General features: G+C 32.6%; 1 protein-coding gene across 2 annotated transcripts in view; it reads right to left on the reverse strand.

The window, feature by feature from the left end:
- Positions 1–761: 761 nt before the first annotated feature.
- Positions 762–18,797, reverse strand: part of LOC105255546 (putative phosphatidate phosphatase) — a 32,879-nt gene continuing 14,843 nt past the window's right edge. Inside the window, exons 3-8 of one of the 2 annotated variants that reach the window (XM_011264869.3) lie at positions 15,620–15,724; positions 14,212–14,414; positions 8,451–8,508; positions 7,480–7,656; positions 6,547–6,654; positions 762–895 (exon numbers count right to left, since the gene is read on the reverse strand). In XM_011264869.3, coding sequence (XP_011263171.1) covers positions 800–895; positions 6,547–6,654; positions 7,480–7,656; positions 8,451–8,508; positions 14,212–14,414; positions 15,620–15,724 — 747 coding nt within the window. In that variant the 3' untranslated portion in view covers positions 762–799. Of the gene's footprint in view, positions 896–5,214; positions 6,458–6,546; positions 6,655–7,479; positions 7,657–8,450; positions 8,509–14,211; positions 14,415–15,619; positions 15,725–18,797 lie in introns of those variants that run through there. The other variant, XM_011264870.3, reaches the window with a different exon arrangement.

Consider the following 18,797-nt stretch of genomic DNA (forward strand, 5'->3'; position numbering starts at 1 on the left):
TTATATATATATATATATATATATATACAATATAACATTCAAAATAAGTCAATTGACAACAAGTTTGAATCCAACAAAATTGTCCAACTGATCAAATAATCGTAAAAACTGTAGAAGGAATAAATAAGTCAAGATTTTTATTTTCAAATACTTTATGTTGCATTTAAAAAATAAATAGAATAAAAGAAGGGGAAAGAAAGTACACGATAAAATTAATTATTTCCTACATAAAAAAATCATATATAATTGCAACATAAATAAATAAAGTTAAATTTAAAATTTGTATTTTATGCTAAAAATTGAGAAAAGCAAATAATTTTTTGTATCATATATAAATCCCTTCTCCAAATTTCTACATTATGTCTTTGATTGTTTTTTATTTTTAAAACAATCTTCTTTATAATTATATTAATTTATAATATATATAGTATATATATTTTATATATATATATATATATATATATATATATATATATATAGTATAATATATAAGTATATTTATTTATAATTATATATATCTATAAAGTTTGTACTTTTAAATATCACATAAATTTACATATTTATATGTACTATATGCATGTATAAATATATAAGATAGATAAATACATCTAATTACATTAATAATTTATCTATACATAAAAATTAAAATCACACAAAGTAGTTTAACTCATTATTTTACGTCGATATTCTAATTCTAATTGAAAAGAATGTTTCAAAGATGATTCTTACAACATAAATATAAGTGTAAAATCCTTATATTGAGTATATTGATTAAGTATATTGATTATTTAACGAATTTTCAATCAGAACTGCGTCTGCACGATTTCTGCGTAGAATCTTCCGTATCAAGTCCACCATACGATTGCATTCTCATTTGTAATGGGTGCAATTCATCCTGTAATTAACAAGAAACATCTTGTCAGCTAAGGAATAAGAAAAAATACTTTTCTAACACGAAAATACACGAAAGTTATGAAACATCAAAAATACTCTGTATGAAAATTAATAGAATGTATCTCGTACATGTGTAGATGCATACATAAATACATATTAAATAATATTGTATAATAATTTTGTTACAGAAAGCTTATTATATAATTTATATTTAATATTATTTAATCTTATGCATGTTTGCAATTTTATTATTGAATAATTTTATTCATTCGAATGGTTATAATTTTAAATTAATAAATAAATGAAATAGAGAGTAAAATAAAATACATTTTTCTCTTACATATGAAAAAAAATTTATCAATAAAAGCTCATAATAGCGTACAAACATGTATAATAATGCCATAATTGAAAAAGCCCATTGAAATTTATAATGCAAAAGTGATTTATCGTAAGCGATTTGCGATAGCGAAAAAATATTTTACATCAGCAATATTTATAATATATAAATATGTACACATTGCAAAATATTACCAGCTCCAATTATCAAGCTCATATACTTACAGTTGCTTCATCATAATCGATTAATATTAAAACGATCTTAAATCCATTTTTTTTACATAAAAAGTATCGCTGTTAATAAGTTTCTTTCTCTATTTGTATTCTTAATATATAAATATTGTAAAATTATAAACTAATAGAAAAACTATTTCAAAGTGTCAAAGTATGTATTGATTATAAAAACGTTGATCGTTGTATTTTTACTTCGTATTTTGAAAATAAATTGTACACTGTTTTAGATAAAAAAAGGTATTGATATGTGTATATCAATCAATGTTCCTTGAAGTTCATTTTTTTTTTATAAATCTTAAGATTAAATTGTTTTTCATTACCTATTATTTAATTTTTAAAATTAAATATTATCGTGATTAGAACGGTAAGAAATAAATTTCCAAGATTTCCTTTTTAAAAAGTGAGATAAAATTAAATTTTAACTAGAAAAATGATCATTTAATTTCTTTTTATATTCTATTCAAATTCGCGATCGTACAATTATTATTGTCCGCGTTTATATATTCAATTTGTTATAATTTCTTATAGTTTTAACTATTTTAATAATTTTCATAATCATTTTTTTAATAATTTCAAAGTAATTATTATTTTTTTTTTGTTTAACTTACAATATACACGATTATAATCGCAATTATAAGAAGATTGTTCGATAGAGGTCTGAAACATATAATCATGATAAAACTCTTATGTACAAAATCTTATCGCAACAACAAATAACTGTAGAGATTAAAATCGATTAAATGACAAACATTAATCATGAGTAGCTTCGTAAAAGGCTCACTTTTCGACTTGAAGAATGACGCGTGATATATCTTATGGTGATCGCAGTCATCATTTTCGATGGTATGAATCAAGGACACAGCACACGTTGAGATACGTGATTCATTTAATTCAATAATTTATTCCTACTCCTATGTATGTACAGCATTTATTGGCGACGCTTCGCCGAGGGCCTCACGCGTGGCTCTCAATATTACACAGGACAAAACGACGAATATTCCGTGTGTAATTAATGTCCTTATTACACAGGCATCATAATACAATTTCTCATTCGACGAATATATATAAATGTAGATCGCTAAGAATCGTTAGATTAATTGTAAAGCAATCTTGGTCTCGTGTAATAGTATATGATCCCGTTCTATCTTTCATATCATATATGCTATTTTTTAAAGCGGTCAGACAGATGTAATTTCCTGCGCACTCGCAATTACATATCTAAGAAAGACACAATTGATACAGCAATCAGATCGCTATTATTCGTAACAGATTGTATTGTTGGATTGACTTGCGTCAAATATGAAATATAATGTAGAGGATGTGTCAGAAATCTCAACTTCAATTTTACTGAATCTTGTAACTTTACTAAACTCAAATTAATTTTGTTTATAAAAACATTAAAAAATTTTGTATATAACTTTATATATAATTTTAATTTTCTCTATTTTGCTTAGTAGTTAAACTTGAGATTAAAATTCTGAAACAATAAATATCTTAATTTTCTATTTCAAGTAAGATTTCATTACAATTCCAAAATTAATGCTTCGATATCTCAATCCAACAAAAATAAATTCTAGTAATAAAAAATCTATTAAAATTAAAAGCATCCTAAGACAACGTGTATTACACGTTTCTAAATTATTTAGATCGTAGTAAATTACATAAGCGTATAATTATTCAAAGGATGAAAGAAATATTTATAAACATTATAAGTAAAATTGTACTATAACAATATATCGAGTCAATTGAATCATTTCCTGCGTTATCGAGAATTTTGGAACTCTGCTCGAATTGAGAGATAACGATAATTTAACGATAATTAGAGATAACGATAATTTAAAATTAGATATATATGAAATATTTATACACAACAAAATGTGTATGTTCTCTTGTGTATATATATAGTATATATTTTTTATAAAATAAATAAAAATCTTTCTATATATATATATTGGTATATGCGAATGTATGCGGTTTTTTTATTATGACATTCTATGACGGTGGTTACCAAATACTTTCAATTAAATTATGGCGGATCGCCATCATACACTTAATTAAAATTCTAGAGCACCATATACTGTATGTATCATCTATACTAATTATGTTTCAGGATTAACGATGTATACATTCGATAGATATCGGCGCAATGCCATAAAAAGTCATATAGAAAGTCGACTTGTGGCAATGATTCTAAGTATAAGAGCCTATGTTTCTACTAATCTATATATACGTATATTTTAAACATGATTTCTGGAAATCCAGAAATAAACTGATTGAAATTGAGACTAAATAAATATTCTCTCGACATGAAACAGATAAATTAAAAAATTTATAGAAAAATTTATTTTATGTTATAAATTCTTAATTATTGAAATAAGAAAATATCTTTAAAATTTCTTTTCATTTTTTTTATCACTTTTTATTTCAAAATTACCACAAAAGATTAAAAAGAATTTTAAAAAATTATTGAAATTATTTAAAAAATAAAATTAATCCCATATTTACTTATTTTCATTTAAAAAATAATACTTTACCTGTTATTTAAAATAACAAATTATATATATATATATATATATATATATATATATATATATAATTATTTTAAAATAAATTTTTTATTCAATTCTTATTGAAGAATATTAGAAAAGAAAAAGAAATAGAATAAAATTCAAGGAATTGAAAAAATAAAAAATCTTCACATCCCCTATGATGAAAATTAAGCATTTATTCATAAAAATAAATTTTTCGCAATAAATTTTAATTCATTTATCCTTCGTTTAAACCATGAAGTAAGAGTACTCTTACTTCGTGGTCTAAGCAGACCTGCAGGTGACTTTTCGGCCGATTTTATTTGTTATCATCAGCTTTTGTTTCATAGCATATAGACTGCTTGCAGAACGTAAAACGCTCGAGTTCAGGACGGTAATAATTATAAATCATATGGAGTTTTGCTTACTGTGTATTGCTCCATACAATTTATAGAGTTATTATTATATATGGAACCTATAGTTTATTGCTGATTCCGAACGGCTACATTAGAGAGATGTTCTTGGCAAGATTTTCTGGTTGCCATTGCCTTCCGAGAGAGGAGCGAGCGTATACAATTTTTCGATTTTAGAGAATCGAACTTGAGAGCTTGGCTTTGTAGTGCACTATCTACTCTGCCACGTTTCGCCCCAGATTATTATTATTATTATTATTATTATTATGTTATAAAATTTAAAGTAATACTAAAATGGGACACATACACACATACATATACACAGTGCAGGGGACATACCAAAACGCGATTTATAATATCGTTCCTGAATTTGAGCGTTTTACGTTTCCGCGAGAAATCCAGAAAAGTAAAAAAAAATAAAAGAAGTGGAAGATGGTAGTAGGTAAAATCGACTGAAATTGCAAATCGGCCGCAGGTCGGGCCTAAAAGATAATAAAAAATTTTACAATATATCAAGTAGCTTTAGGACATGTCGTAAGTAAAAAATTATCGCAGTGACATGAGCGGCACACTATCGTTAACTTTGTCACTTGATAGTTTGCAACGTTGTTGAATTATAACACACTTACAGAGTAAGATCGAAATCGATTTGAATCTTAAATATTATCAATATCTCTTTCCAAATCTCTTTTATAATCCGAATACTCTAATAATTTAGATTTTTATTATCTGCGATTCTAATTGCTATCTACATATCTGCTCTGCACAATAAACCAACGTATATAAAACATAAATTGAAGCTATTAAAAAATAGCAAACTTAAAAAGCTCCTAGAGACGTACTTGTCTCTTGCATATAACGCGTACAAATGTTTCAATAACTATCGCGCGCTATAAACAAGCTGCTAAAATAATAAAGAGTGAAAGATAATGTAAGAGTCGTGGTTCAATGCCTGATTCAGCGATTTCGACCTGATATTTTTTTGTCAGATCTTTTCAAAGGAAATCTCGAAAGGAGATTTCAAATTTTGAGTTAATCAAGAAAAATTGTTCTATATTCTATGCATATTAATCAGTTTCACAGAGGAATTAATTTTCTGTAAAACTGACGAACATCCATTCGCGTCTGGCTCTTAGTCCACGATATTTGAAATCGTGTTTTTACATAAGAGAGCCTTACTATCTTCTTAATTTTAAAAGTAATGTAAACAATATACTTAAGATACATGTTATACGTATATTAATATAATACAAAACAATATTTTCGATCATCAATTTTTCATTGCTCGTAATAAAAGAACGATTTTTCTTAAAAAGATGATCGGTATATTATGCTAAATCTTGAAGCACCAATTCGCGATTAAAAATAAATATATGTTACGATGTAAAGAAATAAATATCTTCACTGTTATTACTTAAAATTCTATAAATATTACTTATGAAAATAATTTTCTTTTCTGTTTCAGTTAATACCGACTGATTTTTTGCGACGAGATTTTCTCGCCTTTGGCTAATCAGCCGCAAGAAACATCACAAACGTAAATTTTTAAGCGCACATCTACCCTTCAAACATTACAATAAGCTAAGACAAAGGCATAAAATAAAAAATGATCGCTCTTCGCTGCACATAAAATACATCGCGTTTCACGTCAAACACGTTCGCATAATCAATTAAAGCTCAACGAAATAAAAAATATTCGCAAAATGTAGCTACATTGCACTCTATTCCCTTTTTCCTCTCTTTTTCTCTACAACATCAGCAGAGCGTTAACGAGGGTTTTCGTCCGAGAAGGACGAGAGCTTATATAACAATGTTGGAAAAGGAAATACGGCGAGGAGATGTTGATATTTGTCGAGAAACATTCCTAAAAAACAATATTAGACAATTTGCTATTTGGAATTAAAAAAAGTATATTCTTGAAGTGTCTAAAATTCGTCGCACTAGAGAGAATCCAGGGCTGGAGAAGGCTACGCCAACGTGTACGTCCAGACGAGAAATCTGGTCTGATGTTCCCCAAACAAAAATCCGGACACCTTAGCTTCTCAGAGATAACTAGAAGACAGTCACGGCCTTGTTGCAGTCAGCAAGCGAAGAGCGAGCTCGTTAGGTCAACAGTTGCGATTAGCAGTGCCATTATTCACCTGTGTGCTGGCGACGCCAGTTTCCGTTTCGTAATCGGTAGGTCGATGCTTCTCCGTGGAAGAATGCCTCTCTCTCTCCTCCGCGAAGAGATCTGCCACGCAATGCATCTGAGGAAACATTCAAAAATCTCGATCGCTTTACTTTCGTCGAATAGATTTCTACATCGACTGATACAATTTCTCAATGTTATGATTGAGATCATATTTTATCTTTCAATTAAAACTATATTTAAAATTTTAATATCATACACTTAAACTGTAAATTGAAATTATGCAGTGTTTCGGTAATAAATATTTGATGTAAATGTATAATATTTTTTGTATACATAAAATCTCTATAAAATAATCTCTTATTTATTTATTAATAATCTCTTTGAAAACCAAAATTATTAATTAGTTATCGATCTACAATTGAAAAAGCGATGTGTATAGATAATATAATCTTATTCTTCTATATTCTTTAATATAATCTTATTCTAGTAAATAAACAGAATCCCAACTTGAAGTATTGGGAAAAAGAAGAAAATAGAAATGTGTTAGAAAATTAAAATATTTAAAATTTATTTCAAAATTCTATCAACAAAATATAACGGTCCGACTAAAATTTGACAGAAAAAAATTATTTTAGTTTTCATTTAAGAAATATATATTTTTACTAAATATCTAAATATCTTAATATTTTAATATTTTATTTCAATTACTTACATAATTATGTGACAATTAATTCTGTTTAAGAAAAATAATTACTAAAATAGAAAAATAATATAATATAGAAAAATAATTACTTGTTTCAACTTTTTTTATAATTCATTCAATTAATATTTGGATTATCAAAATCTAATTTTGAAAAAAATATGTCAAAATTATGTCTTTCAAAATTATTTCACATCGTTGAGATGGAGTACATTGAGGGTTGAACAATGCGATGCTCACCACAAGTAAAGCTACGATTGTGCCAAGAGTAGATCCGGCGAGAACATCACTCCAATGATGTTTGTAATTGGAAATTCTTGTCATAGCCGTAAACCAGGCCATCAACAGGCAAATAAGTTGAAGCACGTGCTTGAGCAATTTGCTGCCTTTCCACTTTATCCTTAATTGGAGATACATCTAAAAAAATCCCAAGTATTCCATACTTTCTAGTAATCCTTCCTTTTATAAATTTCATTATTGAGTTATTTTTGTAACTTAATTAAATGAAGAACAGTACAAAACATGCAAGATCAATCTTTGCTGGAAAGGAAATTAATCGAAATTTTTAAAAGCTATTTTCGTCATCGATATAAAGGCATAAAAATGATATATATATAAATTTGAAAAAATTTGATTATTGAGTTATCTTTGCAACTTAATTAAATGAAAAACAGTAGAACATACAAGATACAATCTTTGATGGAAAGGAAATTGATCGAAATTTTTAAAATCTATTTTCGTCATCGATATAAAGGCATAAAAATGACGTATGTATAAATTTGGAAAAAAATGTTTAGAAAAGAATATAAATATAGGGGGGAATTTTTTTATTCAAAAATTCTTGAATTCAACAACTAGTATTAAAACCGCAGTGTTGGAATGTATCGATAATAGTATAAAATAAAGTACACGTGTTAACTCAATTTTTCCAATTGTAACTTATAATCAGTCTGTTTTTCATAATCATCGATACCAGCATTATCGTATCGATTCAATTTTATCGTCCACGCGAATCGGATATCTGTAACATTCTCCAGCGTTTCGTATATAAGATTATGCAAATCGAATTTCACGGGCGTGGATTCCGCAATCTCGTCTGCGAAACGATACGCTCGTATCGAGCCTGTTGAATGAATGATTAAGATCCGGCCCGCGTATGCAAATCGATGCGTTGCGACGCAACGCTTGTGTGTAACTTAAAGACTACTTACCGCGAGGTAGATCATAGTGTAGGCCGAGAAGGACGAGTGTCCGGAGGGAAACGATAATCTGAAACGATTCATCGTACGGTGTCAAATAAATCCCACTTATGGATCGAAAAAGAGGGAGGCGGGGAGGGGGAGGAAGGAAGAGGAGAAAGAACAAAAAAGGAGAGATCTCTCTTGCACTTTGCACCCTCCTCTCGCGCGATCGCAATCGTCGCATGATCCTCCCTCCTCCCTCCCCCTATTAATTTTATCGCTATTAAATTCGGGGCGTGCGTAGCGTGCCGATTACGATCGACGAAGAGTCGCGTAGCCGCGAGCGACGAATGCGAAGAAAAAGAAGAGGAGGCAGGGCTCTGCGAATCTCCATCGCACGAGCAAAAAATGCGAGAAGGGCGCAAGGGAGACTCGATACTTAGCCCTCCCCCTTCTCCCTCCCCATTCTCCCTTCCCCCCCAACCGTTCTCCCTGTTAGGAGAGACGCTCTCGTAAAAAAATTCGGAGGCTACGCTACGTTAATTAGGACCTGCAGCTCGGCAATTCGACTGCGCCTGCCGGTTCTCAGTGTTCACTACCGAGAATTATCATGTCTGTGTTTTAATCAACTGGTAACGGCACCGTTCCAATCTAATCTCATTTTTACAGAATTTTTAATTTTCAAGAAACAACATCGAAGATTGGAACATTTCCTTGATATTTTCGCTCGAGGAAAACGAATGAGGAAACCAAGTAGTTACCAGTCGTTAAGACTGAGATTACGCAGAGAGATCTTGCGTGCGTGATAGCTCATATATCTGTCAACGCTAACATAAGTACGAGGACGTAACGACAGGATATATTGGTATAATTAACGATGAAAGTACGACCACCGCGTTCTTTCAAAGGCACATATATCCCCGGCGCTCTTATGTAAGTCTCAAGGACTCTTCTTTACACGGTGACACTGGTAAATGACGGGTCAATGAAGAGACCGTGACGGTCCTCCTCGCCCTTCGTTCATCCATCTCCCTCTCTCTTTTTCTCTTTCCACGCTCGAAGCAGTTCCTTGGACTATTACCACGCGGAGGGGACATGAATGAATTCTCTGTGTAACGTCGTCACGCTTTATCATCTTGATTCCTTAAATCTTCCTATATACATAAAACTGTCCCCGCTAAGACCGCGAATGACTCGCGTGATACGGTCTCGAGCACGTGTATGTACACAGAATGTTGTACACCCAAGGTGCAAACTGATGTACTATTATATTCCTTGTCAAAAAATAAACGTCTTTTTCCCCTGGCAAATTTTATTTAAATGCGTCATTTCCGAGATGTCTTATTTTTCTAATACCTGTAGGACATTTGCTGTTTTCCATCTTAAAAATTTTGTTCTAATCAAGCCTAATATTTTTGCATTTTTATACAGGGTGTATCTGAAATGACGCACTAAACTTTAGGAGCGTATTCTAGAGGTCAAAATAAGATTTTTTTTTCTTATGAACATGGGTCCGCAAATGAACCCCCTTCCGAGCTAAAATTCGAAAATATGAAACTGACTAAACACCCGCAACGCAAATTTATTTATCTCTCAAGAGAAGGTGATAGGTAACGTCAAAACCTTTTTTTTCTGAAATACAGCCAATTTTTAATTTTTTCCCCAAACTTTAGGGGCCTCTAGCTCGGAGGGGGGTTCATTTGCGGACCCATGTTCATAGGAAAAAAAATTATTTTGACCTCTAGAATACGCTTCTAAAGTTTAATGTATCATTTCAGATACATTCTGTAGTGAAACACTTGAAGAAATTTTATTTGAGTTGATATAAAACAATTTTTTTCAAAGCAGCAAAATATGCGCTTTATATCCTATCAATCCAAATTTCTTCAAGTGTTTTATAAAAATGTAAGTATTAAAAAATTAATTAACTAAAAAAATTAATTCAATAAAAAATTAATTATATAACAAAAATAACAACTAAAAAATAAATAAAAAAATTAATTATATAACAAAGACATCAATATTTTTATACAAAGAATCAAGAGATGCACACATCAGGAAATATATTAAAAACTAAGATATCTTGAAAACGATGCATGTACGGAAATTATGCTACAGGAATAAAGCGCTTATTTTTTAGCGAGGAATATAACAGTGCACTTATTTTGTCCCTTACTTATATGAGACACCCTATATACGTAGTGTACATCGAAAGAGTACCGGGGGGCCTTATTATAACACAGAGGCCGTCCCCCTTTCTTTTCATTCGCTTATATGATGATAACGCTCGCTCGAGACCATTTTCTCTCTCTTCGTCTTTCTCAGAGGCGAGAGGAAAAGAAAAGAGGAAGAAAACGACGAAGAGGAAGAATGCATGTGACGTAAACTCGTACGGAGCGCTAATCGTCGACTCTGTTTCGTGGACTCTGGAACTTTAGCGAGGCTCCCGAGTACAAAGGGAGAGCGAGAGAGACTCGAAAATGTTCCCTCTTGATACAGCTTCTGCTTACGCGCGTTCGGTTCATCTCACGGATTAAACCGCCTTCGTACGACATCAATGCACGCTGTACGAGATGAACCTCAACACGCGCGCTTGGGGTTCACGAGATGCAAAGAATTGAAAGAAGTCTAACATATCTGTGTTGAATGATGATTTAAAAGAAACTTATCACATGTATTACGTATCTATTTTAACGATTGATAATGCACAACTTATTGAATGAATGACGTTGTCTCGAACAACGTTCTCGACTTGCCTTCCTCTCTCTGCATCTTCGAAGGGAACCAACCAATGTATCATCCAAAAAATTCTTTCGAAAGATTGACATCCCGTAGGTCGGGAAAGAATGAGGAGACGAATTTTCAGCTTTCCTTCCTACGATTTCCATTCAAGTGAAGTCGAGCGTGCAAAATCAGCCTTGTCAGGTCGTAGATGTTTATTTGCAAGGCGTGTTTTCTCGATTTCTAAAAGATATAGTGACGTACATGTTGGAACGCGTTGGTGAGAGCTCGGAGCTATTTCGAGTATAATAAGCCGCGTATGTAATCCTTCGTACGTCTTAGACGATCCTATCTCCCATGGAGAGCCTTTTAGCTTTGCGTTTCGACTTTGCGGCCGCTCGCGTTTCGCGTTTACCGGTAAATTAAAGGCGAAAATTGTGCAGACACGAACAAAAGAAGAAGCAGCCCGAGACGCATTTCAGAAGCCCCGCTTTCGTTTCCGTTAACGTCGCGATTCTGTAAAGTGCTAAAGTTAGTCACGCCTCGTGAATCGGATGCGCTTCGTCGTCGAAATCGCGTCTTCCGACCCGAGAGAAACATCTTGTACGACATCGAAAATTATATGTGCAGTTGCGTAGCTCGCAAAACACGGGCCAAGTAGTTACAGTAGAAGCTACCAACAGACAGCCGAAATATGCGCCGGAAGCGAAAAAGAAATGATGGGAGAAATGTAAGCCCGGTAGAATACATGTGCGAAAACATGTTTATGGGATCGGTAGAGGTAGGTCTGGCCGTTGTCAAGACGGGATGGAGATTAACGTGCAAGTCTTTGAATCGAACCGATCGTCATTGTTAGCGACAATAAACGGGGTGTGGATAGCAATTCGAGCGTGTAATGGCCTTCCCGTTAGAGAGGACGATGAGAGAGGGCCAAGAGAGAGAGATAGAAAGAGACAGAACGAGAGAGAGAGAGAGAGAGAGAGAGAGAGAGAAAGTAAAAGAACGAAGAACTGCACGATTTGGCGTGAATCTCATTCATGCGTATCGCTAGCAAAGCCCTCCTCTCCCTTCGACCGGAGAGCTGCTCATTGTCATTCGTTACCGTGGCTCTTTTTGTGCAAGCGCGCGCACCCGTATCCGTTAAAACCGGCCCCTGGAATACGGGATAGGTACATACGTTATATCCGGGCGTGCAAAAAATTTCCGTACTAGATTGAGACGAGCTGGCATACACGAAATAATCAATTCGGTAAAAATGGTAACAAAGTTTGAATTTTGCTAGAATTAATTAATGTGTTAACAGGATACCCCGGGCGTGATTTTTCGAAAAGATGACAATTTCAATTTTTTATCTCATAATCAGTCAAGATCGATTCATTTCAATTGATTATTTTGCATTTCTCTCTTTATTTCGTGAAACGAAAAATGATTTTACTTTAATACGGTGCGTTTAATATCTAAGAAGGTCATCCTTTCATTATACAATACACTACAGATATCTATTCATTTGAACAAGTTTTTTTTATATTATTTTTATTTATATTATTTTTATTTATATTATTTTTATATTTTTTTTATACTTTTATATTATCTTTATATTATTTTTATTCATATTATTTAATATCATTTCCAGAGATTTGCATCATTCTCCCGAAGAGTCAAATTTCTAAATAAATTTGTGCTTTCCGGAAATAATCGACTCGCTCACAGGAAAAAAAATCGAGCGTTGCTATAATTAAGAGGGACGCATATAAATAACTTGATAAGCAGTAAGCGGGACAAACGGGCTGATAATAATCCAATGAGCGTTTAATGAAAGTCAAGCGCCGGCGTATCGCATCGATTTAAAGCGACCGTCTCCTCCGCGCTTGTCTCCCTTTTGATTACCACAAATTACCGTTTCGTCTCTCGTGTTCGTAAACTTGTCGCGTGGCCCGCCACGCGCGAGACCGTTAATGAAGCAAAAATAACGAAATATGTGCGTGGAACGACAAATCCCCCTTCCCCCTTCACCGTCCTCTCTCCTCCCCTCCCCGCTTTTTTGCTCAATCGTGCCCCGCAAATTGTTACCGTCACGCGATCTAATTGTAAGCGGCACGTCCGACTCGTGTTGTCGAACATGAACATCCCGTTTCGGAGTATTGCCCTCAAAACATCCGTCGATCGAGACCGAGAATAAAGCCGCCAAGAATCGCGCGATATAACATGATATATATAACTGTGCTGCCTCTCGTATCGCCCAAACTTTACTACTCAAACTTTATCGATTCGCCACGAGTAGTCTCTATTTGCGAATCTGGCTACTATGTAAAAAATTATTTTTCTCCCGAGACAACAAAGGAGTTTCACCTTGGTGCGATTAATATCCCATAAAATGATCTGTCATTGTAAATATCGTAATTACTATTTACACATTTTATATAATTAGTTATGTATCTGTAAAAAATATACTTGAAAAATATACTCTGTCATTGTAAATCGTAATTACTATTCTATAAAATCTATAAAATTGTACTTGACAAATATACTCTGTCATTGTAAATATTGTAATTACTATTTACACATTTATATAATTAATTATGTATCTATGAAAAATATACTTGATTATTTTTCATGTACTTGATAAATCTAATTTTATTTCTTTTAGAGCGTCTGAAAAATAAATTTTCTAATATCATCAAGAAGTAGCGTTCAAGATTTATTAATTGTGTGTGTATAATAAAATATTATTAAATTATTTAATAACACATTTTTTGCAAATTTTTTTATTTGCCATAAATGTATCAATTTTAGAAACTGAAATAAAAAAATTTTTTTAATTTAAAAAATTTTTTTAATTTTAAAAACTGAAATAAAAAATTAATTAATAATTTTTTATGTTTATAACTTTATAAGAATTGTATGATATGGTTCGCGTGATTTTGGATGCATCTCGAGATATTAATACGCACCGTTCCAATCGAGAAGCCAGATATTACTCGTGTTGAAACAGATTAAGATACATTATCATCGTTTAAGCTGATGAGAAAATTTCAAGAGTTTCTTTTCGCATGTCGACAGAAATTCTCACCTAACTTCCTTTAGCAATTTGGCCGAAATCCCGCTTGCGGTGCAATTAAATTGCTCGATGTATCTGTACTGATTTTCAGGCAAGCTGCAGTCAATGTTGGGCATGCAGAGCTTCATGAAGTGCGGTCGCAACCGGCCTATGGTATATTTCGCGATGTCTGTGGTTAAAGCGGTGCAGGCCGCGCCGAAACCAAACACACCAATCTATAAGAAAATTTTATGTATATTTTCTTAATTACAAAGAAATAAAAAAATGAATAAAATTTATATTCACTCTTACAATTAGTTTACTACTGCCTACCTTTACTTTACACTTTTATGCAATTTTTTTAATCAATAAAAGTTGAAAAATTTATTAAAGAATAGCAACTGATACAAGCTCTTCGATTAACTTTTTGACGTTTCATAAAGTAAAATTTTAACATAAACCATTTAGGCCCAGTTCCACAATCCAGTTAATCCGAGTTTAAATAGTGAATCAGGACCAATCAAGACCCAGTTTAACGTATTAAACTCGGATTAACTCAAATTGTGGAACCGGGCCTTAGATGATAAAGATCATTCTAAGTTTGAGTCCTTGAAATAAAAATTAAGTAAGTAAGAAAGAAGGCTATGAGGATCATAAAAACATAATTAGAGCGAAAATCTTTAATATACATTTGTCTGAAATGGTGCACTAATCTTTAGGAGCGTATTCTAGAGGTTAAAATAAGACTTTTTTTTTCCTATGAACATGGGTCCGCAAATGAACCTTCCTTCGAGCTAAAGGCCTCTAAAGTTTGGGGAAAAAATTAAAAATTGACTATATTTCAGAAAAAAAAGGTTTTGACGTTACCTATCACCCTCTCTTGAGAGATAAATAAATTTGCGTTGCGGGTGTTTGGCCAATTTCATACATTTTCGAATTTTAGCTCGGAGAGGGGTTCATTTGCGGATCTATGTTCATAAGAAAAAAAGTCGTATTTTAACCTCTAGAATACGCTCCTAAAGTTTAGTGCATCATTTCAGATACACTCTGTATAATGTCAATTTAATATAAATGTAAATTAAATCGTGCAAACATTTCGGTCTATTTCAGACCTTCCTCAATGACACAAAATGTTAAGAAAATAAACAGCGAATATTGTGACCTATCATACTTAACAAATATAAACACAAAACTAAGGAAAGATTGTCTGTACGTAGATGTTTTAAAAAATAACGTTAAGATTACAACAGTTAAAACGAGATAGATTTCATAAATGATATGCCACAAAATAAACGCTAATAAACGCGCGCTTCATTTATTGTTGCACATTTTATAATTATAAATACTCGCTCAGATGCGACGAGAAATAAAATTTTATCTACTTAGATTAAATAAAGATTCAACGTTTTTAATAAACATTTATAAAATTGATAAAATAAACCTTTCCGTAGGCGTTCCACAACCATGGAGGTATAGTATATCCGAAGAGTACCTTCGCCGTTTGTCCGGAAAAATGTCTGGCGTGCAGGTACTCACCCATAGCCATCTAAAAAGGAAAATTGAAATTTAAGATTCGAAACAACATTTAAGATTTTTAAAGATTAAATAAAATTTATACATTTATTTTAGATTATTTAAATTTATTGCTCGCAATATATCAAAGATTTTCTAACGCAATATTTCCGTAGCAGACGTAATATTAAGGACAAGAAGATTTATTGCACTTGACAATCGTCCCCTTAGTCCTTTTCGGGAAAAAAAACTGACTTTGACTTTCAACCGCACGAAAGAATCGCTGCCTGGATATCTGATATATTTGGGAACGGCGCTTGTACGATACACCTGATACAATCTTTCACCTTCTGAGAATGTCTTACGAGACAGACTATAAAAAAGCCTCTGGCTAATCAAAAAGGCACGGCACTTCTCTCGAAAGAGAAGAAAGAAAAAAAGAGAAAGAGAGAGAAAGAAAAAGAGAAAAGATCCACAACTTTCTCTTTTTTTCTCTGGATTCTACCTGTCATGCTCTCGATCAAAGCGGGTTAACCAGGCCAGATCCTGGATAAAGCTAGGTCCGCCAGGTGATACGCACGGTATATCAAAGTTCACGAGGCATGCGTGAATGAAACATGACGGCGAGTCGCGCTCGCGCGTGATTGTCCTTCTACCTGTTCCTACCTTCTTTCCCCTGATTCCAGCGGGGAAATGTACCGTTGGACACGGGCAATCCGTTTTTCCTGCGAGTGTGCGTAGATAATAAAGCAGGCTCTCTGCGAGGAGCACACGCAGGAGATTTCTGAGGAGAAGATGAAGGGGAGAACCCTTCTCGGATTGCCGCGTGTCCAGGCACTGGAATGTGCTGGTACCTGTAAAACGTATAAAACCACCGCGCCGAGGAATGTCACGGTGGAAGTGTAAAAGATACCGATGAATAAAATCTCGATGTCTCAAGAAGAAGAATGGACGGTAGAAATAAACCGACGTAAAAAGTATCTATTACTTGATCGAAAGTGACAGAAATGATCGATCGTTCCACATGACTATACAGATGCGATCGCAGGACTTTGATCAAAGGTTGCTTCAAGTTTATTCAATTTTAATATTATCCATAATAATTAACACTTGATGTCTTAGTCGAAAAACCTCTCGTACCAATAGTATATAATGGTCAAGATGGTGAAATCTATTAAAAATTAATAAATTCCGAGAGAATGTTTGTAAGATGATGAGAGAAATAAATAAAAGATATAAAGATCATAAAGATATAATGATCAAGATGGTGAAATCTATTAAAAATTAAATTCCGAGAGGATGTTTGTAAGATGATGAGAGAAATAAATAAAAGATATATAAAGATATAAAATAAGATAAATAAAGAGTAGACGTAAAAATAACATAAAATAACAAAATAAAAACACATAAAAAAAAAATAAAAAGTACTGATCAAGAAAAATATCTAATATTCGTCTCTTAATCGAAAAGAAATATTCAATTCTTACAAAAGGAAAAAAGGTGGATTATTTATTATTCATTCTACTGATTATTGTTTCTATTGTTCAATAAATAAAAGTCAAAGGAAGGTAAGTAGGGTCAGGAAAGCTGCTTATTATTTGAAATATAGTATGTTTGTGGACCATAGCCATCCTCTTTCTCTCTCTCTTTCTCTCTAAATCGCGGCCTGGAATTATCTACTTAATGCAGAAGCCGATCGCCGGCGAATAGATAGCTTTGTGCTACGGTGTTATGCAGTTGGATAGCCGGTGCATAATAGCCGGTTACTCTTCGGAGCAGCGATCAATGGCTACGTAAACACGCCGGACCAGTTCCTATTCAATATTGATTCTTCTGATACAAAGTCCGAGTTATTTATCCAAAAAATAGTATAATCGAATTTTAAAATGATGGATTTAAATAGATTCAAAACGTAAAATCGTATATTTTTCAATCAATTTTCTATGAATTTCAAATACCACCATTTTTTTCAAAATAAACGCTCCATTCAATGCTCCTGCTTCGCAGGACGATTCTTGCGAGTGAACAGACTGGACTCTTGCCCCGAAGGAGCTCTTTGAAATTGCGATACAAGTTTCTCAATTCGCAATAGGAAGATAATCGCACGCGCCCCGAAGACGAAGGGGGTTGAGATTTATCTCCGCTTTGTTCACGGTAATTTATCATGTGTACGCGAACGCGCGATTTATCGCGTTAAATTAACAGCACGATTCTCTCCTGCGATGCAATCGCTTTCCATTTCCTCTCCGACGTAAAATAAAAGGCGCGCTCGCTTGACGAAGTACCAAGGATTGTGGAATCCAAAGAGAATCCTCTTTTATCTTCTTTTGATACTATGATAAATAAGCAAGACCTCGCGAGAAAAAGAGAAAAAGTAGTAATGCGGCAGAGTCATTACTTGAATAGACGCTCGGTTTACCGCTGTTTATTTCAGTAATTATGTCCGCTTAATTTACGACAATCACATGGCGCGTTTAATAAAGTACGCATTTTGAGAGAATAAAATGTTAATTAAAGAGAAAGGAAACGTACCGCTTCGTTATACGGCTCATGCGAGACTGATTGGATGTAATTTCACATCAAATTATAAAGAATAACGTTTACTTCAAAATGACAGTTTCAAAAATGCTTCATTCGAGAGATAATAAGGCTCCAACATGGAAAATAATTCTTCCTTTAATTACACTTTAATTTTATATATTTCGTACAAATATTTTATATTTACATAAACTATATATGTTTATGTATAACAATTATTTGGAATTATACTTTCACATTTAGAAAAATTATTTATTTAAAAAGTAAAAAAAAATATAGAAAAAAAATTGATTTTACATAAGTGGCATATTAGCTAACAAAATTTAGGGATTGTAACTTACAATTAGAGATTAAAAATTACAGGAAAAATGAGAATTTAAAATTAGCGATTAATTTCGGATTTCTTATTCAAATTCGTTCATCTCATCTAGTGAATCCCGTTTATCGCATGCTAGATAAAGATTAACACGCATAATTTATTGTTCCGGGAATACATGCGATAAAAGAGAGAAAATTATGGTCCTCTTCCTGTCCCATTATATTATAATAGAATCTCTTTGTATCCTGAT

This window comes from Camponotus floridanus, unplaced genomic scaffold, assembly GCF_003227725.1.
Source record: "Camponotus floridanus strain SB8 unplaced genomic scaffold, Cflo_v7.5 scaffold2, whole genome shotgun sequence".
In the NCBI taxonomy this organism is placed as follows: Eukaryota; Metazoa; Arthropoda; class Insecta; order Hymenoptera; family Formicidae; genus Camponotus; species Camponotus floridanus.